The sequence below is a fragment of the Corylus avellana genome, chromosome 3 (assembly GCF_965113065.1).
Source record: "Corylus avellana chromosome 3, dhCorAvel1.hap1.2, whole genome shotgun sequence".
NCBI lineage: Eukaryota > Viridiplantae > Streptophyta > Magnoliopsida > Fagales > Betulaceae > Corylus > Corylus avellana.
This window is the reverse complement of record NC_142492.1, coordinates 22,076,048-22,099,588: the sequence shown is the minus strand read 5'-3', so window position 1 is coordinate 22,099,588 and position 23,541 is coordinate 22,076,048. Positions and strand designations below refer to the sequence as shown.

Genomic DNA, 23,541 nt, shown 5'->3' with positions numbered 1-23,541 from the left:
ATTTGATGTTTTTGATGATGACTACTTATATTAGACGTTTTTCATTTGATTCTGTGATGAGAATAGAAGACTTACACCCATTAATGTGAATTTGTTTGAGTAGGTAAGCTGCCAAAAAATGAAGGAAAGAAAAAAAAAAAAAAAAAAAAAGAAGATATTTGATGAACATATTCATCTACTTTTGAAATGCAGGACCCCATTTTCTGAGACCCATTCACCACTTTGTATCCCAATAGCATATTCACTTTGTATCCCATTCATCACTTTGTAGCCCAATAGCATAAGTTTAATTATTATCCCCTTTTGCCTTATTAATTTGGTTAATTGCTTCTTGAAGTTTAATGACATCGTTTTTATGTACATGATGAAAACATATGTCAATCTATTCCCAATAATAATAATAATAATTACATGGTATATATTCCCATTCCATGCGACTGTTTTAGCTCTCTCTTAGAGCAGACAGCAATTATTTATTGTTCTAAGCAAATAAAGATAATGTTAATTAGAAAGGTGGGTCTTTAGACTTTTTTTTTTTTTTTTTATTATTATTTTTTTTATTAGACTTAGGCATGTCCATTACCAAATAAGGCCGCTTGTTTGACAAGGTTTTTGGGTCTCTTCCATTGGAGTATTGGAAAATTGAAGGATGTAAATGTTTCACACTCCATAAATAGAAATAGTTTGAAAGCTCATAAGGTCTCCTTTTGTTGTTGTCTTATTTGTCTTCTTTTGTTTTGACTCTCTGAAATCAAATAACATTGAAGAACTCCATTGTGAATTATATTACACTCTGTTTGTGAATTGGTTAGTAATTCTCATTTATGAAATATGCAGAACGAAGGTGATCGTGGTTGTGATTATTTTATGTGGGTTGACGAAGAAGCTATGCTCCCTGTGTCACAGTTTGATGCCCAAATAGCTGATCAGAAGAAAGGTTTTGAAACTGAATTGGCGAAATTGACGTTGCAAATTGCTGCTGAAAAGTGCAAAAATAATAGCATTGAAAAAAACTTAAGGATGTCATTGGCCACTTGTTTGATCTTAGCTTTTTTATTGTTGTCTTGTTTTGTTAATGATAGGGAGAAACATCATTGCACTGTTAGTAGGGCAATGTTGCCATGAGAGGGAGAAACCTATGTAGTTTAAGGATTATTATTTAGTGGGTTGTATTAAAGTGCGAAACCTATGTGTTAGTAGGTATATGTTTGAGATGTTTCAATTTCCTGATATGACAATTTGATGAGTTTCAATTGTTTGTACATTTACCTATTCCAACCGAATTGCATTGATTGTGTTCTATAAAGCAGTGTTTACACCTAGTCCTGGTGTAATTGTGTTTTCCTTGTACAATTGCAGTTAAGAGTCTGTTCATGATACAATTTGATAAGTTCAATTTTCTATCACAAATTACAATGGTTTTTATACACAAGGTAAATGTGTCTAAACATAAACCAAATATATAATACACATCCAAAATAACCAAATTGTAACGGCTACACGATAGTAAATGTGTCTACCATTACCTATATACATATTACACATCTAAAATTACCAAATTGTAACGGCTACAAGGTAAATGTGTCTACCATCACCCATATACATATTACACATCCAAAATGACCAAATTGTAGCATTAACCATATATATATATTTACACATCCACAATGATCAATTATCTCTATAGTAATCCATTTCCTTGGTGTCTAATATTTTTCCCAATCTGGCTTCTTCCTTTTTCTCTTGTTAGCCTCCATGACTGCAATTGCCTTCTCCACAATATGTACAATCGTTTTACCTCTTCTGGCAGGCGCTGATGTACATGCAGTAGTGAGCCCCAAATGTTGTTAAGAAGGCTGAGAAGATCTGCTTGGTAAAGCAGACCCTTCTAGTTGCGATGTTCCATGTTCCTACGTCGGCAAGTGTGGGCTCACATTTGGGGAACCATAAAAAAAAAAAAAAAATCCAAAATTGTAGATACATTTAATATATATATATATATCGTTCAATGAGTAAAGGCTATGGAGTACTATTTGCAAACATGAGGTTATGTGCTTTAAGGATAGACTTTGTTTTTTTGTTATCAATAGAAGACAAAAGACATTAACAAACAATTCAAAACACACACACACACCCACACATTAACAAACAATTCAAAACACACACACACACACACGTCACATCATAACATTTTTTGGGGAGCTAAAAATTACTTCAAAACTAAACATATTGACAAATATACTTAAAAACTTCGTCAAGACAAACATGTTCCTCCCTAAAAGATTTAACCATTATCTTCATACTTTTATTACAGTCTAAACAAAAAAATCCAACCAATCAACGTGTCAAATGAATCGATGGAGTAGATTATCGATTGTTCTAAACATAATAATATCATTTATTTAACATCCTTCTTCAAGTTAAATTGAAGTGTATAATAATTTTTAACAAAAGAAACACTTAGTGTGGACTGTGTATGAGGAGGTCCATATAACCTTACGATATTGACAGTACCCTGAAACTATGTAACATTTCACAATATTAAAAATTTGAAATAACATTTTATTATGTCATCCAAAAGTAATATTATAAACAGTTTGCTCACAGTAGCATTGCCCTGAGACTGTGGGGTTTGATGTTGAGCAGGCCCATACAATCTGACGGTGTGGACTGTACCCTGAAACTGACCTCTACCTCCACTCCTAGTCATTGGTCCACTAATATGCAGTCCAGTAGGCCCTCCCCTAGTTCTTGGTCCACCTCTGCGCAGTCCAGTAGGCCCTTCCCTAGTTCTTGGTCCACCTCTTTGCAGTCCAGTAGACCCTTCTAGTGTAGGTTGAAACTGACCTCTACCTCTACCCCTACCCCTATCCCTAGTACTCCCTCTACCTCTAGAAGATGCATCAGTATCTTGCGAAATCTGCAAATATGATGTCAACTTGGTAAATCAAATGTAATGAACTAATTACAATAAGTAATGACATTTAAACAGTTTATCACTTACTGTTTCAGCATCATTGGTTGGCTGGGGAGTTGGGGTCTGACCATGTAAACTTCGACCACTATCATCTTGTACCTATGATAATAAACTTGTCAAATAATAAGATAATACAATATATATTGAACATGAGAAAATAAATAACAAAAATTAAAAAATAATAATATTTGTTGTAACTCACCTCATGTTGTCTTGCACTACTACTTCCTCTCCTGTAATTCGCTGCCTCTGTTCTGTTTCGTGGACATATTTTGCTATTGTGTCCAATTCCTCTGCATTTGCTGCATCTCATCCTCACTCCGCCCTTCCTCATACGGTATTGATTAACTGGCTCTTCTGGACCCCTTGTCCTTACTTTTCTAGGCCTCCCTAGTTGTATTCTACTTATAAGGGGGTCCACTTTGTCGTAGTTAGTCTTCACCCATTGGTCCTCTCCAGGCATTGGATACACAATGTCATCATACGCCTTTTTATAGATCTCAATGCTATACCAATCATCTATGTAATCCTCAGGGTTTGCATTAAAAAACCAAATTGCAGACATTGCATGTGCACAGGGGGTTCCTGTCATGTCCCACTGTCTACACCCACAAGTTTTCCTCAACAAATTCACAACATATTGTTTATTATTGTGGGTTACTTCGTATAACCCAGCCCCAGCATATGTGCTGTAGCAATGCCCAGCAACTTGTCCAATTTCGTCCAATTTGGCAACAGCCCTTGGACATAGCCTACTAGTCATGGTGCGGATGCCATCCCTCTTCGTTTGATATCTCTTCATCAACTTCTTCTTTATGAATTCCAGCATGGATATGATCAGCAGGTCACGCGCATTCAGGTTGTAAGCATTGAAGCACTCACAGAGGTTGTTGACAAGTAGATCACACCTCGGGAATGTATTGAACCAAGCCTGGGACCATAAGCTTGGGTCAACATTTGACAAGTAGTTGTATGCATCCTCGCTTATATGCTTGAATTCATCCATTTCCTTATGGAATTTAGCTTCAGTGTATGCTGCGGCCGCAGCCCATAACTTGTCTTTCAATGCAAGACCACGATGCCCTGCGTCTTTGTAGTTGGCATACAAATGCCTCACACAAAACCGATGGTCACCCCCGGGAAGCACCACGTCAAACGCTGGTTGTAGCCCCTACAACCACAATGAATAATAAACAACACTTTGTTATCTTTTGACGAAAACAATGAAAAACAAAAAAGGAATAAACATAATGAACTTATAATATAGTTATCTTTTGACGATTAGAAATAAATGTCCATCCTTATTCTGAGACCAATGTCTCAAGAAACCATATCCAACTGTCTTTGGTTTCTGCCTCAACAACTGCAAGAGCCACTGGAAACATGTTATTATTCGCATCCCTCGAAACGGCCGACAAAAGCTATCCCTTATAAGTCCCCTTCAAAAAGCACCCATCCAACCCAATGATAGGCCTACAACCTGCTCGAAAACCTTTCTTTGTGGCAGCCAATGAGAAATTCAACCTTTGGAAACATGATGGGTGGTCAGGTAAAGGTCTATCAACCTTCTTCATCAGACAACTACCCCGATTCGTTTGTCTAATGGTTTCATAATAATCCCAAAGCTTATTGTATTGCAGCTTTACTTTGCCCTGGAGCTTTTCCTTTGCAATTCTCCTAGCCCTATACAATTGGCAATTATTAACATCAACACCCCATTTGTCTTTCACATCCCCAAGAATTGCCTTCAACGGCATGTTAGGTTGCACTCTAAACTTGTCAATAAGTTTATCAGCAATCCATCCAGATTTCACAGTCGAATTCCTATGCTGCCTTGTACAAGTGTGCTTGTCTTGTATCGATCTAATTTCAAATGACTATTGATCCTTGGATTTACGACCGTAAACCCGATACCTACAACCTGGATCCCTGCATACGACAATACATTTGGCTAGGTAATTTTTTTTAAACCTTATATCCTTCCCCTTCTTTAAATTGTTCTCCCTAATTGCTTCTCTAAACACTTTGATTGAGGGAAATAGCTGCCCATTACTCAACTGTGGATTCGACATGTCAGTCTGTTGAAACTCTGTTCGCCTAGTTACAAATCTAGAAACAGATGAAACCTCATTCTCCTCATCACTTATAGGAGGGGATACAAGAATGTCACTTCTGGCCATGTCAGAGTTTGCATCATCATCATCAACCTCATCACCATAGCACTGACCCCTTCCACTATCTTTTTTACCTACCCTTGTATTTGCATTTTCATTATCATCCTCCGCCGCCTCATCACTCTCCCCCTCCTCATCATTATCCTCATCACCATCCTCACCCTCATTAACCTCCCCATCACCCTCATCATTACCCTCAACACCACCCTCCTCAACATTTCCTCCTGCCGTGGATGGCCCAGGTAGATTGTTATCTTCATCAAACAAGTCCGGTTCGAATACTTCTTCCCAATAAGGATCATATCGATCAATCCTACTATTTTTACCATATTCACCATCATTATCGTCTTCATCTTCATCTTCATCATCATTAACTGCAGGCTCATCAAATGAAACAAGATACAACTCAATAACCGATACCCCTTTATGTGCAGCAACCATTTTCAAGACATTATGATCTAATGAAATTAATTTCAAACCCTCTTGAAAAGTACAACCTGGTTGTAAGTAATACACCAGATTCCCTGACTTGTATCCATAGTTTTTTACTATACCCTCAATCTTAAAAAATGACAACTTGTCCTCATCATACGTCTCATCATGCACATCTACCTCACCCCCCACATATGTGCACGTAAACCCCCTATTAATCTTACCACCGTAATGCACCTCAAACACAAGCTCTCGTATAGTCATCCTAAACAATTAAAAAATTAAAGAAAATTAACAACTCAATAAAATATTAAAAAATAATAATAATAATAATAATAATAATAATAATAATAATAATAATAATAGAAATTCAAGCTTATGTAAATATCAACTACTATTAAGTACAATTTAACTTTAACTAATTAATTAGAGTCACTTCACAGGAAAAATAAAAATAAGAATTAACGTTAAATTGTACAAGGCATGCAATCTAAAGTAAGGGAACATCTCGGAAACAAATCTAGATAATATATGGTCATTAATTACGCACACCCAATTATAAAGGCACATGACGCTTCATATGATCATATGAGTATTTTATAAGACATTATTTTATATGTCCACGTCACCCATTGCGGATGTAGGGTTAGTCGACACTATAAAATTTTCATGATTTTATATGTGTGATAAAAAAATAAATCAGGAGAAAATGCAGTTTACCCCCGTGAAGTTTCAGGGGTTTTTAAATTTTAACCTCAAAGTTCAAAAATTGGCAATCTACCCCCCTGAAGTTTCAAAAATTAGCAATTTAAACCTTCCGTTTAATTTTTCCGTTAAAATGGACGGAAATCTACAAAATTACATCATTGCCCTTAGGCTTTTTTAAAAAAATTTCAATCCAATTTAACGAAAAAATTAAACGGAAGGTTTAAATTACCAATTTTTAAAACTTCAGGGGAGTAGATTGCCAATTTTTGAACTTTGGGGTTATAATTGAAAAACCCCTGAAACTCCACGGGGGTAAACTACATTTTCCCCAATAAATCAAGAATATATATTTAAGTTACTAGAGTAAAAATGAAGTAAGTGCTATACATATTTTTTTTCCAATCTAACTTTATTTATGTTACAAAATGACCACACAATTTTGTAACTTTAACTGATTTTTTTTTTCCAATAAATAAATATGCAAGCTTCCCTTCAAAAAATTAAAAAATTATCATTCTTGTCAACTTCGACATTCTCAAACACGTGCAGCATACAAGTAGCAACAAAATACCACAAAAGTGAGACATATTCCTATTTTTGTCCTCTCCCATGCATGCATGATGCATATAATTAAGGAGAGATAAAATGAAAAGAAAAAAAAGAAAAAAAAAAAAACAAGAGAAGAAAATAGTAATATTTGAATATTCAAACTCTCACATCATAAGGGAGAAAAATGTGTATATTTGGATATCCCTTTTGGAGCTAGTCAAGCATGGCCTCATGATGCAACTAATTCGTCGACATTTGTGTTTTGTGTTTAACCCTAGACATTTTCACTTTCTTTTTAACTTATTCCAAAATTTTTACGAAAGAGTAGTTCTAAATAAAATATTCCAAACTTTTTAATGCCTACTTTCTATTGGAGTTCATTTAAGATTTTGCAAGCCAAAGATGTGTTTTTAAATAAAATAGTTGAAAGTTCCTCATTTGGGAGTGCATTTTAAATAAAATGGTGGCATGTAACATACAAAAAACATAATTCGACACCCAAGCCGTAGGTTGAAAGAAGCAGGGTGGGTGCTCTACATTTGGACAATTTCATTTTTTTTTTGTTAATTTTCGGTCACCTTATGATGTATTGCTTGTCATGGTTTGTTCAGATTTTTCTTCTTTCTTTTCCTTTACAGCAGACAATAAAGGGGACCACATGTGAAATGTATTACAACAAGGGGGACTACAAAACAAAGGGAAGGCAGAATGCAAAATTTTAAACCAACCCATCCGACAATAAGCATACAATATACACAGCAACCAATAACTTTCAATTTTTAACCAAAAAAAAAATTAAATAAAAAACCAACGGGTCTGCTGCAGACAAGGCAAAAATATAGAAACAAAAATCTTCTAAACATAGGGACCCATATCACTTTTGGACACTATAAAGGGAATTCTCCTTCACACTAAATCAGAACATCAATACATCTATAAAACAACCAAACCCATTCTCCACAAAATCTTCTGCAAAACAACCAAACCCATTCTCCACAAAATCTTCTACAAAAAAACCAAACCCATTCTCCACAAAATCTTCAACAAAACAACCAAACCCATAGGAAAAACTCAATCGGGAAAGTGGGCTACCTTCAGGATGACGGGACTGGCTGCGTGAGGGAATCTCGTGAGGGAGACGATCGGCAGACGGCACCGTGGGGGGGCCGCGAGACCGCACCGTGCGGGGGGCTGCGTGAAGAGACTGCAACGACTAGGCGGCACCGTGCGCGGGGCTGCGTGACGGGAAGGCTACGATTGGGCAGCGCACCATCCGGGGGGGTTGCGTGAACGGGGGAAGGCTACGATCGGGCGGCGCACCATACGGGGGGGCTGCGTGAACGGGGGAAGGCGACGATCGAGCGGGGGGCTGGGTGAAGGAAGGGACCGGGTGAGGGGAAGGAGGCTGCGTGAAGGAGAAGGAGAGACAAACAAATAAAATCAAAATTTAACTATTACCCTAAGCAAAAACGGCTCCGTTTTGCTCCAACTTTAAAAAAAAAAAAAAAAAAAAAAAAAAAAAAAAAAAAAGAATCCCACAAGGGCATTTTCGTAACTTAACCCTAATAAAACGGCGTTGTTTCGTGGTTCCCGTCCAGACTAACGGTTTTGACTAACGGAGTGGCCAAAATGCAACAGTTTGGTAGTTTGGGGGGCTACTTTATGACTTTTGGAACATCCGGGGGCTAAATCGCAAACGACTGGTAGTTTGGGGGGCTTTTTTATATTTTTCCCAAGAATAATTCTAGAAGTATCTTTTGTGTCTTTCTTGTTTCCCTTCAAAAACAATTGCATAGAATATATAATTGTAGTTACTTGAGATTATGAAGAACAACAATAAACGTAATAATTATTTTTTAGATCATTATCATTATTTATATGAATATGATCATATGATTTGGTTAGATCATATTAAATTAAATTGTTATCTAATGGTAATACTCGAACTCCTAATGATCTAATGGTGATACTTCAATTATTATGCGTTATCTTGGTTTATATGAATATGATCATATTATCTCATTAAATCATATCATATTAAACTATCATATAATGGTAATTCTCAAACTCCTATTGATTTAATGATGATACTTCAAATCATATGATCAAACTTCTAATGATCTAACGGTGATACTTCAAGTTATATGATCAAAACTCTTAGATTCACATGATACTACTTAGACAATATGACCATACCAATATACCATATTGATATTATGATTAAGCATATGAATCATTCCAATGATCCAAAGGTTATTGTATCTAAGTAAGACCATTGTTATTTGTTACTTAATTTATAATTAATATAGATACACACAAGGCTCAATCCCTCCCCCCCCCCCTTTTTTTTTTTTTTTTTTTTTCCTTCTTATGTTTTTTAAATGACAATGTCAAACGCCTTTATGTCACACACACCAATAGTCTACCATCATATTACATATAGTATTATTTATTTATTTAGTTAATATATTAAAATGTTAATGCTTAACACGAGTCAAGTATAAACTATCTAATGATAATATTTTTATTAAATGACACAATAACTTGTACCATATAATAAAATGATTAATGATAATATCAAATATTTCTTATTATTTACTACTACACACACACACACATGCATAAATAACAAAAAACAAAGGTATTGTTACTTATTAAAAAAATATACGAGCCGAGCCTAATAAACGAGGCGAGCCTTATACGAGCTGCTCACAAACTTAGCCGAGTCAAGCCGAGCTTGCTTCGTTTAATATTCGAGCCATGATTTGTATTCATAAAATGCTTCATTTAATATCTGAGTCGAGCACGAGCCGAGCCCGAGCTTGCTCGCGAGACGCTTCGCTCACTTAACAGCCCAAGGACCTTAGGGTGGTTCGGCCACCCTCAAGGGCCAAACCCATCATTTTTCATATGATAGGTTTAGTCCTTGGGGGTGGTTCGGGGGTGGCCAAAACCCATTCTTTTTTTTTTTGGCCACCCCCAAGTCCCAATGCAGTGGCCGGCCACCCCCTGTGGCCAAGATGGGGTGGCCAGCCACCACTTAGTTTTTTTAATATGTTTTTAAAATTTTTTGTTATTTTATTTGTTTAATTATTTTTAAAATCAAAATAATAATTCATTATTTTTTTAATGGGACAAATGTTCCCTTGATGGCCTTAAGATCTCTCTAGAGAGATCCTGTCCATCAACTAGATTATCTCCAATCCATTTTGGACTGGAGATGATCCTATTCCCCAAACTTTGTGTTGGTGTCTCTCTTTTCTTCAGTATTTGATTTGGACTTTGACAGTGCATTTTAGATTCTTTCAGATGGATGTTGCTATTTTCTAATGATGGTTCAAATATATTTTCCTTAATCTATGCTCATTTTGTTTTGTCACTGCTTTATACGGCTCATTAATTACGAAGACTGGGTCACTTGTTTATCCAATTTCCTTCCATTTGTTTGTATTTATGTATTGTTTTATTTCGTTTTAGGGCTGTTATTTGGGAGCCAATTAATTATTCAATTAGTTTTGTAATTTCCTCATGCAATTAGGGTTTTTTTTTTTTTTTTTGAATAGGTAAACTACTTCACATTCCATAAAAGATTCAGAACGTAAAGCTCTCAAGAACATAGGCAAAAGCTATATGGTTATAAAGTCATAGATAAATCGAAAAATCTAACAATCCATGACCTCCGATCTCACCCATGTAGAAACTTCATTTATGGCATAGATCTGCTCGTGGCAAACTAGATCTAACACATGGGTTGATCATATCCCTGCAACAAAATTTTTTATTTAACCGGCTGTGAGCTAGAGATATGCCCTCGCACCGAAAATTATCTGTCATCAACTCGAAAGCCAGAACAAAATAAACAAACAAAAAATAAAAAACCACAAACAACAGCAGCAGGTTCACACAAAAGCTAGTGCAAATCACGTGATCCATACTCTGGCATGTTCGAACCACAACCGTCGCATGCTAACTAGAGGGAAAACGTATGTTGTCTACAAGACTCGTTGGCGCCGGGGAAGAATGTGCAATGACACGTATAGGACTTGGACCGGCAGTGAAAACATAGATCTGTTTTTGAAAAAGCTAATCTAAGAACCCTTGTAAAAATCAACAAAGCCAAAAGATCGAGGAGGAAAACGAATGGCGGGGTGGAGGAGGCTGGGCGCTGCTGCTGGAGTCTAAACAAAATCTAAAACAAAAACAAAGAGAAAGGGGAAGGAAACCATCCTTCCTCCCTTTTGATTTGCATTCAATTAGTTTTATTAGTTTTGTAATTAAACTAATATATATCACTTATTATTATACATTAGTTTCGTAATTATATACTTAGTTATAACTACTAATAATTATAACTGAATTATTTATGGTTATCAATAACTACATATCATTACGGAAAGTTATTTATACTTATCCATAATTTTTTATATTTATTTTAAATTTTCTATGAATTTCTTCGAATTAATTTTGAAATAAATATACATATTTATAATAACATTATTATAAAATTGTTCTCTATTGATTTCTAATTTTCTAAAACTATCTAAAATTTTAAGATTATTCATTGCTTTTTAGTTAAGATACATACTTATAATTATCTATATATAAGTGTGTGTTTTTTTAAGATGAAAAGGTAATTTTGTATATAAAAATGCTAGAAACCAACCATTACAATTTACAGAAGGAAAACAAACTACACAACTAAACACGTCTGGTCCTGTACGGCTGTACTATATGTTATTTAAAATCATATTTTTGTAATTATTTAAAAGTTAGATAATTCAAAGCCACGGTTTGGGTTTTGGGCCAAGCCAAAACCCCATTGAGGGCTTGACAGTTTAGGCTGAGCCAGGCCTTCATTTAGGGCCTAGCAGCTTGGGGCAAGCTAGGCTCTTTTTAGATCAAGGCCCGGTAGAGAAAATGCTTATGCTTGAACCAACTACAAAGCTCAAAGCATTTTCTTTTTCATTTTCCTTCAATTTCTCACCAGGGGCTCCATGGCTACCCAGTCCCTATGATCGTCAGAATGGGGTCCATGGCCCTCCATGACAATGGAGAGATTTTGTGATAATTTTTTTGGAATATAATCATTATTTTATAAGTGTTAGAATAATAAAGAGATATAGAAGCGGAAGAATAATAGGGAGAGCAAAAGCACACAATGGATTACATTGTATTGATATTGATTGATGATAATGAATACAAATGCCTTTATTTATAGAGAGACAAGTAACCTAACAGACTAAGGACAGGTAACCTAGTAGACTAAGGAAAGGTAAACCTAATAGACTAAAGAAAGGTAAACCTAATAGACTAATAATACTTAAGGAAGTAAATAACAAGTAAATAACTCTAACATAATATTCTTAACATCCCCCTCAAACTCAATGTGTAAACTTGAGTTTGGGTAAAAGAAAAGGGAAAGAAAAATGAATTCGTCGAAAAAGCTGCTTGTGCCAAAAGAGTTGCCGGAGTAACGCTATAAAAGTTGCTAGAGACAGGTGGATTTTGCCTGAATTGAGCTATGCATTTAAGCTAGAGCTTGGTTCACTGTTTGTAATTTGACTTGAAAACCATATACTAGTAATGAAGAAGCTTGCCTGGTCAGCTGAGAAAAATAGGTCCGGCTAAAAGGGGCATGTTTGGCCCATAACCCTTGGATCGTCTCTCCTAGTCGGCTAAGCTAAAGTTTGACCCAGAAATTATAACTTGTAGACCATTTCACTTGGTCGGTTGACGTGGCGCTAGGGCTAACGTGTCACTAGGGCTGACAGTGAAGCAGTGCCTGGCGCGTGTGGTGCCTGCGCGAAAGGAGGTGGCGTCCCTTGGCGCATGGTTCTAACGCGCGAACATTGGAGCGGCGCGTGAAGGAACGTCCAGTGGTTGATGAAGGCGAAGTTGCTTGTTCTGGAATCACTGCAACAAGATCTATCGAACGGTGTGCTGGCGGAAGCGATTGGATTACCATGGCGGCCTGTTGCAGAACGACAGTAAGCAGCAGTGTTTGGCATGTCAACCTCACGCGTAGAGGAATTGCCGAAACTTTGTGCGGCGCATGTGGGAGCGTGAATACTCCAATATGGTTGTGTGTAGCGGCTCTAAACTCGTCTGGCCCGGATCTATCAATTGATGCTACCGTGGATGTGATCGGAGCTTTGTGGAGGCACTTAAAGAAATGAATAGATTCTTAGGCGAGACTTCCCAGTGCGTGAATTGCTCTTGGGACGCGCGTGGTGGCGCGTTTACTGACGGACAAAACCATCTAGTGGCACGTGTGAGCGCCACCACGAAAGCCTGGACGCTTTAGATCTATTTGGATCTGTACTTGGCGGCGTCTAAACTGTCGTCAGCAGCAGAAGAGTGTAGGTCCTGTAAAGGCAGCGGTGGTGCAGGCAGAAACTGGCGGAGGCGCATGGTGGTGCATTGGAGGGCCAATGGCAATTACAGATCTATAGGCTGGCACGATTTTGAGACTATGGGCAACATAAATTTTGGCAGCGCTCTATGTAGGGTGATGAGACTAACATTCAACAAAAGGAAAAGACTAAAAAAGACGTTTATTGAAAGCCACAGAAAAGTGGTTCTAATACCTTGTTAGAATAATGGAGAGATATAAAAGCGGAAGAATAATAGGGAGAGCGGAAGCACACAATGGACTACATTGTATAGATATTGATTGATGTTAATGAATATAGAGGCCTCTATTTATAGAGAGACAAGTAACCTAATAGACTAAGGAAAGGTAACCTAGTAGACTAAGGAAAAGTAAACCTAGTAGACTAATAATACCTAAGAAAGTAAATAACCCTAACATAATATTCTTAACAATAAATATTTTGTTAGAAAGAGAGACAGAATATAAAAGAAATTATCTATTTCATAAAGTCTTGGATTACAAAGAGATATGATAAAACTGAAATGAAATACAATAACCTTCCTGATATAAGAAAAGGTGAAAGCATGCATAGGAAATAATTTTGATCTTTTCCATGAAATCTTCTTTCACGAGTCGACTAACCAACTGCTTCGCTTGCACCTTACTTCTACGTAGTCTAACATCACCGAGTCAACATAAATTTTGGGCCAGAAGGGAATCCTCGATCTACAAGTTATTGGTAGCTCTCGAAAAAAGTGCCACTTAGAAACAACGAAAGCAGAACAGACAAACTTCACCACCAACTATGATCTAGTTTACTAAATGAAGCTGGAGCCACGATTTTAAGTGAAAGAATATAGCATAAATAGAGGAGAAACATGGGTATTAGGAAAAGTAAACTAAGAGGACTACTCCATGGGAGGAGTATGATTAATAGGTCCATTGTTACAGCACAGCTGGTAAGATTAAAAATAGCATAAAGTAGGTGGAAATAGTGTTCATCTATGATTACCTTCCCTGCCTGGTGTGGGACTGTGCAATTACCAACTAGATTGTGTTGAGGATCGCAGTTATCTTGCCAAAGTCCTCCCAAAGGGGTGAGTACGAATTGGAAGTTGAATGTTAAATAAAGCACCGCAATTACCAACAGGATACTACGCAACTCATTCAGTATACCCATTTGTAGACAAAGCATAAATGTCTGGAAATCACGAACAAAGTTAGATCTGAGGTAAACTTCATGAGTAATAGCTCTACAAAAAGGACAAAGACGTAAAACTACTCTAGCACGATGTAGCATACGCCTCATCTCACAGCTGATTGGCCTTTGCCCTTGCCAGATGGTACAACCCTCTAAATTCTCAGAGTTTATTGTAACTCCAACATTATTCAATAATTGCCGCACGACCTGTATGACGCATTCATGCACAATTAGTAATCCCGTCACTTTAAAATGGACAACGTACAATAAGGTAATTTTACAAATTAAAGAAAAAAAAATCATTTGAAGTCAATTTTTAGCATGTTCTTGAAATTGAATCCTTAATATATCATTCCCTCGAGCAACAAAATAAACCCCTAAAAAACAGACTCAATATTTCTTCATCGAAACCATGAGTGGAGAGAACTTGCCTTGGGTTGATTTTGAGATACTGCAATGTGCAACAAAGTGTTGCCTTCCTCGTCCTTCGAAATCAGCAGGTTCCCTACCCCCGACAATAAGACATATTTGTCTTGTTTGTTTTGTGAGCCCAACACATCTTTAAACTTGGTCTTCTCATACCATTTCATAAGGATGTTAAAAGCATCTACCTGGTTGTTTTTCAGGGGAATATGAAAAGCAGTAACTCTTCGAATTGTTACATCTTTGATAGACTTGGGGCAAGCATTTAAAAATTCAGCCAAAAGAACAAGGTTTCCTGTTTGAGCTACATAATGCAAATGAGTCACACCCTCCTTTCCTTGGACACGAACAAGGTCTTCACCAACATCAAGTAGCTGGCGCACCACTTCGATTTTGTTATTTTACAAAGCAAGGCAAACAGGGGTAAAGCCATCTTCATTACGCTTCCTAGAAAATGACAACTTTAACCTCATTGTTAATAATATTATGTCAGGGTTATTTACTTTCTTTGGTATTCTAGGTCTACTAGATTTACCTTTCCTTATTCTACTAGTTCTGTATTGTTAGCCTATATATATAGGCCCCTTCTGTATATTATACAGTGTGATTCAATATACAATATTATTCTCAATATGGTATCAGAGCACAGGTTCTGACTCACCTTTAAATTTCTTTTTTCGCATCTCGTATTGTCCCGGCACCGCTAAGTGTTCTCTGGCGAATCCTTCCCTCTGTCCCTCACGGTTCTCCCTCTTCTCCTCGAAGTTTTGAGCAGATCACTATACCGCTTGAAAGCTCAGAAGACAACCATCACAGAGCCGCCGCAAACAATCCCATCGGAGTTCTAATGCTCCCACACTCACCGCGCAAAGTTTCGGCAATTCTGCCATAGGACGCCACGATGCTCCGATTGCTTCTCCCAGTCCACCGATCGATAGCCCTACTTCCGGTGACTCGAAAACTGCAACCAGAATCAAATTTTAGCCATCCACGCCCCCTCACGCGCCACTCAAACATCTGCAAGTGAGATTCAATGCCAAGCACCACTACCTCCTGTCGCCCGTACACCACACGGGCCAGTCGCTCTAGCCTACCATGTCAGCCCTAATGCCACGTCAACAGGTCCAATGTAGCGGTGCCACATCAGTAGCGACACGTCAGACCTTGCCACGTTAATGTTGACTGTTGACTTCTGTCAGAGTTGACCGTTGACTTTTTGTTGACTTCAAGAGTTGACTAGGTGCTTTCTTACCTATTTTTTCGTCCTGATTTCGTATTTGTGGTTTGTTTTTGCATTTGAGCCTTCTAAATCACACAAAACGAGATTCTTCATCGTGTTCAGACTATATTGAATGGCACAAACTATATGGTGTGGTCTTAATCTATGCGTAGCTTTCTTAATGGCCGCAAGCTTTGGCTTTATGTGACTGGAGAGGTCAAAAGGTCTGTTAAAGGGGCTTCTGAGTCAGATGAGGTTTTCACCACTCGTCTTATTGATTGGGATAGCAAGCATCATCAGATTCTTACATGGTTCCGTAATACCACTATCCCATCTATTTATGCGCTCTTGGGCAGCTTTGATGAAGCAAAGGGTGCTTGGGATATGCTTGCTTCTAGTTATTCTTTTGTAGATGGTGCTCACGAGTATCAGCTTCTGTTTGAGCTTTTCCATCTAAGGTAGGAATCTGGTCAGAGTATAAATGATTTTTCTTGCTCGCATGCAATTCTTGTGGAACCAAATTTATATTTCTAATCTTATTTGGAAGGATCCCATTGATGCAGAGATGTATGTTACCCGTAGAGATCAACATCGCCTTCACCAATTTTTGATGGCCTTGCGTGATGATTTTGAGCCTGTTCGTGTGCAACTTTTACATCGTTCTACTCTTCCCACTTTGGACACTGCAGTCTTTGAACTTGTCCGTGCCGAGACTAGATCGCGGACTATGCGCTCTCAGCCTAATCATACAGTGTTGGCTGCACTATCCTCTGGCTCTTCGTCATTCCAGCGAGAGCATTATGACAGGTCAAGTACTCCTTGACTCCCTCCTAAGTCTCGTGATAACAGTTACTGTCGCTATTGTCGAAGTTGAGGGCACACTATTGACAATTGTTGGCGTAAGGGAAGATCTAATGCACCCACAGCAGCAGTTGCTCATACTGAGAGTGATTCATCTCCGGCTGCTTCCTCTTCAGTTGCTCCCTCTGGCCACGCATCAGGATTCAGTGTCACCTTATCTGTAGCTGACTTCGAGACAATAATCAACTAGGTCGTTCTATCTCGTTCGGGTAATGCATCTTCTTCTGTCTTCTCAGTTTTGCCAGGTTCCTCTTCCCCTTGGCTCTTTGACTCTGCTTGTTGCAATCACATAACACCTCACCCTACTTCCTCTACCACATCTATACCTTTATCTCATTCCTTATTGATTCGCACAGCTGATGGCTCTATTATGGCTGTTAAAAATATAGGCACTATCAATATACCTTCCCTTTCTGTTCCTGAAGTTTTTCATGTGCCTGAATTGTCTTTCAATCTTCTTTCTGTTGGCCAACTATGTGAACTTGGATATAGACTTGTTTTTTACTTTTCTGGTGTGCATGTACATGATTCTTGTATGAGTCAGACCATTGGGACCAGGCGTAGAATTGGGAGTATATTCGAACTCTCATCCTTGCATCTCCCCTCCACAAGCATCTTTGCTGCTGCCTCTTCGTCATCACCATCTCTTGCACTTTGGCATTCGCGTCTTGGTCATGGATCTGCATCTCGCATTCAACTTTTAGCTTCAAAGGGTTTGTTAGGTTCAATTTTCAATAGTTCTTTTGATTGTAGTTCAGTTGCTTGCCTCTCTTCTGTGCATGCTCTGTTGGCTGTTGCAGCCTCTCGACATTGGTCACTTTGTCAAATGGATGTCAAAAATGTCTTCCTTAATAGTGATTTAAGTGAAGAAGTCTATATGCAGCCATCTCTTGGATTATCTCATCCTACAAACAAGGTTTGTCGTCTTCATCGAGATCTATATGGACTTAAGCAAGCACCTCGAGCATGGTTTGCTAAGTTTAGCGCCACTATCTCTCGCCTTGGCTACTCCATCAGCTCTTATGATTCAGCCTTGTTTATTCGCTGCACAGACTGGGGTATCATACTTCTACTATATGTTGATGACATGTTTATCAAAAAAAAGTTTTTTTTCACAAATAGTCTGAACTCTATAAGAACCTTTTTTTAGATTTCTCTGCTAATGAAACATAAATGAAACGACGAATACTCAACAAGTTTTTCCAGATTTCTCTGTTAAGAGAATTTTTTTCAATTATCAATCTACAAGAAAACATCATAGAACAATCAACAAGTTTTTATTCATCAAATTCATAAAAATAAATAAAATTAAAAAAAAAAATCAGTATTCAACCATGTAACGAGAATTAATTTTTTTTTATTTTTAGAATTAATTTTTAAATTAAATTAATAAAAAATTAATATGCTAACGTGGTAAAGCAGTGCGTTTCAACCAATCTAACAGTAGGTAAAAGATTTTGACAGTAGAAATTTTATTGACATTTCAATTGACCTAAGGAATAAATTTTTGAAAAAAAAAAATTAGAGACAAAAAAATTTTGGTGTGTTTACCCAAAATATTTTGATATAATTTCCCTATATATTAATATATGATAAGCATCTGCATCCTGATGGTTAAAGGAAATGCCTTTAAATGATGAGAAGATTTGCCGTACAGCACTTTATTTATATATAGGATTTGGATGATCACATCTACACACGTCACTGAAGAGGAGAATCAAGTGTAAATAATTAAGAGAAATCATGATATATAGTTTGTATGAGAAATGCTAGGCTAAGTAGGGTTCATTCTTACAATTATTTTTCAACCATCTCCGCACATATCTTTTTTAAATCTAGTATTGAATATGTAGAACTCACATATAGACTTAATGGTAGATTTAAATCCATTAAAAAAGAAAATATGGTCAGGAGATGGTTAGGAGAATGAGACTTAACATTTCTCGTGGTTTTCCCATCTTCCTATTTTGTAAGATAATAACTTCAATCAGGTCGTAATGTAAATTGAGCATTTTGCAACATCAAGTAGGAAACAGACACTTAAGCTTGAAACACCAAAAAATATTGTAACTCTTCACACTAAATAATTTTTATTCTACCGACACTGACATTACTGACCAACACCCAACCCTAAAGACCATGGTAACAAAAGAAAAAAGTAACCTATCCACATGCTGATGTACAAAAATGACAAGAAAAAGGAAAAAAGGGAACCTATGAAGACTTGAGGGGAGAGACACAGAATAATATATAGTTTTTTTTTTTTTCTCTTTTTTTTTTTTTTTTTTTTATCGGCAAAAAGTTTGAAACCATAAAATAATATATAGCCATAACGCCACGTGACAATAGAAAAAGAATAAAGGGTACCATTGCTCACGTGGGAGAAATATGAAATAATATATATAGCTTCTTTTGTTTCCTCTTTTTCTGGGTAAAGTTCAAGTTTACTAACTTGGATCCGTGCATGCATAGATCTGCAAAATTTACCAAAATATCAAACTTAAATACACAGATAATTTCAAAATTTAAATGCTACACAAACAAACATATATACAGATATGAGATATGCCTATAGGAATCTAGACGAACAAAAATGAAAACAAAAAGATGGAACCTCTGGAGAGACATGGTCGCTTGAGAAGAGAGGCAGGAAGTATTCCTATAATAAGCATTTGCATCCAACCTAGAAGATTGGCGCCGTACAGCACTGTATTTATAGGAATTTTTTTTTTTCATAGGATTTGGATGATCAGATCTACAGACATCACTGAACCAACGTGTTTAACATTGTTTTTTTCAAAAGAAAATTATGTTGTCAAATATATATATATATATATATATATATATATATATATATATATATATATATATATATATATAACATTCTTTGTTTTATTTTTGACAACATAGAAGACACTACTTCAACTTCAAGAAATAAATTAAAAAAACGATATTATTTTCGAAAATATTTTTTAGAAATGGCATCTAATTCTTAGGAAGAAAAAAAAAAAAAACTACTCCAAACCCAATAGAAGTTGATCGGTTAATCCATAGAGAGAATCCAGACGTACAAAAATGAAAAGAAAAAAGAAGAAGAGGGGAACCTCTACACAGGATCGCCTAATTATAGGAACCTAGAGTCGACGTACAAAAATGAAAAGAAAAAGGGAACCTCCGGAGAGACTGTATAATAGGTCGTTTAAGAGGAGAGGCAGGAAGTATTCCTATATATTAATATATGATAAGCATCTGCATCCCTCCGAATCAATATTCTGACGGTTAAAGGAAATGCCTTTAAATGATGAGAAGATTTACCGTACAGCACTTTATTTATAGGATTTGGATGAGAACTGTTGGGTCACGGATCAATCCCATAAGGTCCAACGGGCCCTAAGCCGGAGACTTCGTAAATATATGGGGCTGCCAAACCCTCAATTGACTTAGCCTGAGGACGTCTTAGGCTCCTAGCTTGAGGCATTACCCATGGGCCAAGATAGTCAAACTGAGGGACACATTGGACATTCCATCATAAAGGTATGACTGATCTTCCGCTATTCAGGTTATCTATATCGACCAAGATACGTCAGTTGGCATCCAATCTAATGTAGGTGACCGAGTCCAACTCGGGCATTCAAGCTCAAACATCACACGAAGGCTGTAATCCTTATCCCCTGATCTTAGGTCACTAAGATCACGGAATAGCTAACAAACACTATCCCACTTCTCAAATGATTGCACAACTGATATTAAGAGATAAAATCCCTAAACGTATGGGACATCAAACTCCTCTCATACCTATAAACATAAGTCATTTATCAATACTCAGGTGATCGCAACTTCTGATATCTAAGCTCCGCGTTGTTTACATATCCCTTCCCTGATTACTGACTTAGGCATCGGAGTATCCCCGCCGGGAAACCACCGGGGACTCTAATCCTATTGTTTGCTCTTGTTCAACAGATCGACCAGTCCTCAAACATCCCAGTACCCCAACCGACCAGTCCTTGGACATCGTTGCAAACCCTGAGATTGTGCCACGTCATCCATCGGAAAACTGTGCACCAACAGTTTGGCGCCGTCTATGGGAAGCTCGATAGATTTTCATCAGTTCCTGACAACAATCCGATATGGTAACTACGTGTGCGTCACAACAGCAGCCGGAAGGCCGAGCCGGGGTGCCCGGTGTGACTGCTACTCCTCCAGACCTCGCCGAGTTCATGAAGCAGATGACTGCTTCCATGGACGCTCTAAAGAAGCAGAACGAGGAGCTTGCAACCAAACTCACTGCTGTTGAGGGCCGCAACGACCGAAGAGGGCAGGAGCGTGAAGAAAGGCGGGAGAAGGAACGGCGAGGGCTTATTCACCAAGGCAAGCAGATTGAAGGGAGTGCGAGTTCGATTCATGGCAGTCGTCATACTACGGTCCAGAACGTAGGTAACCATGAAAAGTCCAATGCTGAGGACGAAAACAGTCACAGAGAGTCTAGTACTGATAGGTCCGAAAGACCTCACCGTAGCAGGTCCCATCGGGAAAGACACCGCAAAAGATCTCATGATAACCGGTCTCATTGCGAGAAATCTCGTCGTGACCAATCTCATCACGAGGGATCCCATCGTAGTTGGTCTCATCACGAGAGGCATCATACTCGTGACAATGCTCCCGATGTAAGGGCAGAATTGGGAGACCTGAAGAGGAAGTATGCTGAGATGGCAGATAAGATAGCCAACGGGGAGAATGGGGTGATGGCAGAGCAACTCATGGACAACACTGACTTACCCTTCACAGATAGGGTAATGAGCTTCCCCCTGCCTGACAAGTTTAAAATGCCTCATATAGATAAGTACGATGGCAACGGAGACCCTAGCAAGCACATGGAAGGCCTCAGAGCACACTTTATTCTTCATGGCACCCCTGATGAGATCAGATGCCGAGCATTTCCACTAACTCTAGTAGGGGCAGCTCTGGAATGGTTTGCAAGGCTTCCAGCTAAATCCGTAGATAACTTTAAATCCCTAGGCTACCTCTTCCTTAGTCAGTTCCTAGCTACTCGGAAAACGAAGAAGAGCCCGTCTTACCTCCTCACTTTGGTTCAGAGGAAGGATGAATCCCTAAAAGACTTTATGCTCAGATTCAACAAAGAGAAGTTGACATTAGAGAATCCGAATGAACAGACGATCCTTGATGCACTGATGCATGGGGTAAGGGCCGAGGGGCCACTGATGGGCGAATTATCGAAGAAAACAACAATGATAACTCTTCTTCAATTCATGAATAAAGCCGAGAAGTACATCAATCAAGAGGAAGCTGTGGCAGCTCTGATGAAATCCCAAGAGAAGGCTACTCGACAAGAGGAGATTAGGCGGAAGGAGACTTGTCGAGAGAAGAATGATGCAAGAACGCCATTAGTAAACTCCAGCAAGAAGCAGGAAAGAGTACCTAAGTGGTCAGATAGCTTAGCCCCCAAGCCAAAAAATGGCTCTCAGCGGAAGCTCGGCAATTTACTCCATTGAACGCCAGTATGACTGAGGTGTTAATGGAGATTAGAAGGGACCCCAATTTCAAATGGCCAGCAAGAATGAAGGGCCCCGCATCAAAGCGAGACCGTACTAAGTTTTGCCAGTACCATAATGAAGTTGGACACTTGACGGAAGAGTGTGTATCTCTTCGCCAAGAGATAGAGTCCTTCATTAAGAACGGTAGATTGGTGACGTTCCTAGCAGATGAGAAAGATCGAGGAAGAGACTACCAGCAACCCCTACCACTTGAGGGGAACCGAGAAGCCGCCGAAGATCAAACCCAGAGGCCAAGATATGATATTGGTCCGAGGAATGAGCGGAATGTCAAACCAGCACGTGATCGGCATGAAGAACCGAGGAACGGTCGGGATGCTCGACCGCCACCTCGGAATCATGAAGTGGTAGGAGAAATCCTAACCATTTTGGGAGGAATAGCTGGTGGAGGAGAGTTTAATTCAGCAAGGAAAGCCCATGCCCGAAAGGTGCAGGCCAAGACCTGGAAGCGAGAAACCATGATCTTATCATTCACCGACGAAGATGCGAAGGGGGTAATGATGCCCCATGATGATGCATTGGTAGTAACAGTAACTGTAGCCAACCATTTGCTCCACCGTATTTTGGTAGATAATGGAAGCTCGGCTGACATCCTTTACTGGGCAGTTTTCAAACAAATAGGCATTGATCGTAGTTGGATCGCCCCGTTTGGTTCTCCATTGGTCGGATTTGCAGGAGAGCAAGTCTGACCTGTCGGGATTATCTCGCTTCCTATGACAGCAGGAACCGCTCCCAGGCAATCAACCGTTATGGTAGATTTCTTGGTAGTCGACCGACCGTCAGCCTACAACACAATAATTGGTCGGCTAACCTTGAATAAGTTGAAAGCAGTAACTTCAACCTACCATTTGAAGATGAAGTTCCCAACAGAAGAAGGTGTCGGAGAGGTCAAGGGGGACCAAATTGCGGCAAGGAAGTGTTATGTCACTTCCCTGAAGAATCCATCAGAAGTCACGCCTTTGACGGTGAGTACCGTGGGAAGTGGAAAGAAATGTGAACCAAAGGGCGAACCTGCCAAACTATTAGAAGACGTGACTCTAGCAAATAACAAAGT

At 38.4% G+C, this 23,541-nt stretch overlaps 3 protein-coding genes across 3 annotated transcripts; 1 reads left to right on the top strand and 2 right to left on the bottom strand.

The window, feature by feature from the left end:
* Positions 1–2,398: 2,398 nt before the first annotated feature.
* On the bottom strand, positions 2,399–5,175 carry LOC148586920 (uncharacterized). The gene is made up of 5 exons (XM_088514397.1): positions 4,234–5,175; positions 3,180–4,148; positions 3,005–3,076; positions 2,606–2,920; positions 2,399–2,521 (listed from the first exon to the last, which is right to left on the bottom strand). Exons 2-5 carry the CDS (start codon positions 3,981–3,983, stop codon positions 2,399–2,401), a joined length of 1,314 nt encoding a protein of 437 aa, XP_088370523.1. The 5' UTR covers positions 3,984–4,148; positions 4,234–5,175.
* A 7,423-nt stretch (positions 5,176–12,598) lies between these two features.
* Positions 12,599–15,727, bottom strand: LOC148586919 (uncharacterized). Its single transcript, XM_088514396.1, has 4 exons — positions 15,623–15,727; positions 14,846–15,211; positions 14,226–14,621; positions 12,599–12,811 (listed from the first exon to the last, which is right to left on the bottom strand). The coding sequence occupies exons 1-4, from the start codon at positions 15,725–15,727 to the stop codon at positions 12,599–12,601; spliced, it is 1,080 nt and encodes a 359-aa protein (XP_088370522.1).
* A 6,708-nt stretch (positions 15,728–22,435) lies between these two features.
* LOC148586918 (uncharacterized) lies at positions 22,436–23,176 on the top strand. Its single transcript, XM_088514395.1, has one exon. The coding sequence runs from the start codon at positions 22,436–22,438 to the stop codon at positions 23,174–23,176; it is 741 nt and encodes a 246-aa protein (XP_088370521.1).
* The last annotated feature ends 365 nt before the right edge of the window (positions 23,177–23,541 follow it).

Coding starts and splice junctions, on each gene's coding strand:
- LOC148586918 (XM_088514395.1), top strand. CDS start 22,436: ATGACTGAGGTGTTAATGGAGATTAGAAGGGACCCCAATTTCAAATGG.
- LOC148586919 (XM_088514396.1), bottom strand. CDS start 15,727: ATGGCAGAATTGCCGAAACTTTGCGCGGTGAGTGTGGGAGCATTAGAA. Junction 14,622..14,845: donor TATCTCAAAATCAACCCAAG/GCAAGTTCTCTC, acceptor TGCGTCATACAG/GTCGTGCGGCAATTATTGAA. Junction 12,812..14,225: donor TCCCACACCAGGCAGGGAAG/GTAATCATAGAT, acceptor GTTCTGCAACAG/GCCGCCATGGTAATCCAATC.
- LOC148586920 (XM_088514397.1), bottom strand. CDS start 3,983: ATGGATGAATTCAAGCATATAAGCGAGGATGCATACAACTACTTGTCA. Junction 3,077..3,179: donor GTAGTGCAAGACAACATGAG/GTGAGTTACAAC, acceptor TTATTATCATAG/GTACAAGATGATAGTGGTCG. Junction 2,921..3,004: donor CAACCAATGATGCTGAAACA/GTAAGTGATAAA, acceptor TCATATTTGCAG/ATTTCGCAAGATACTGATGC.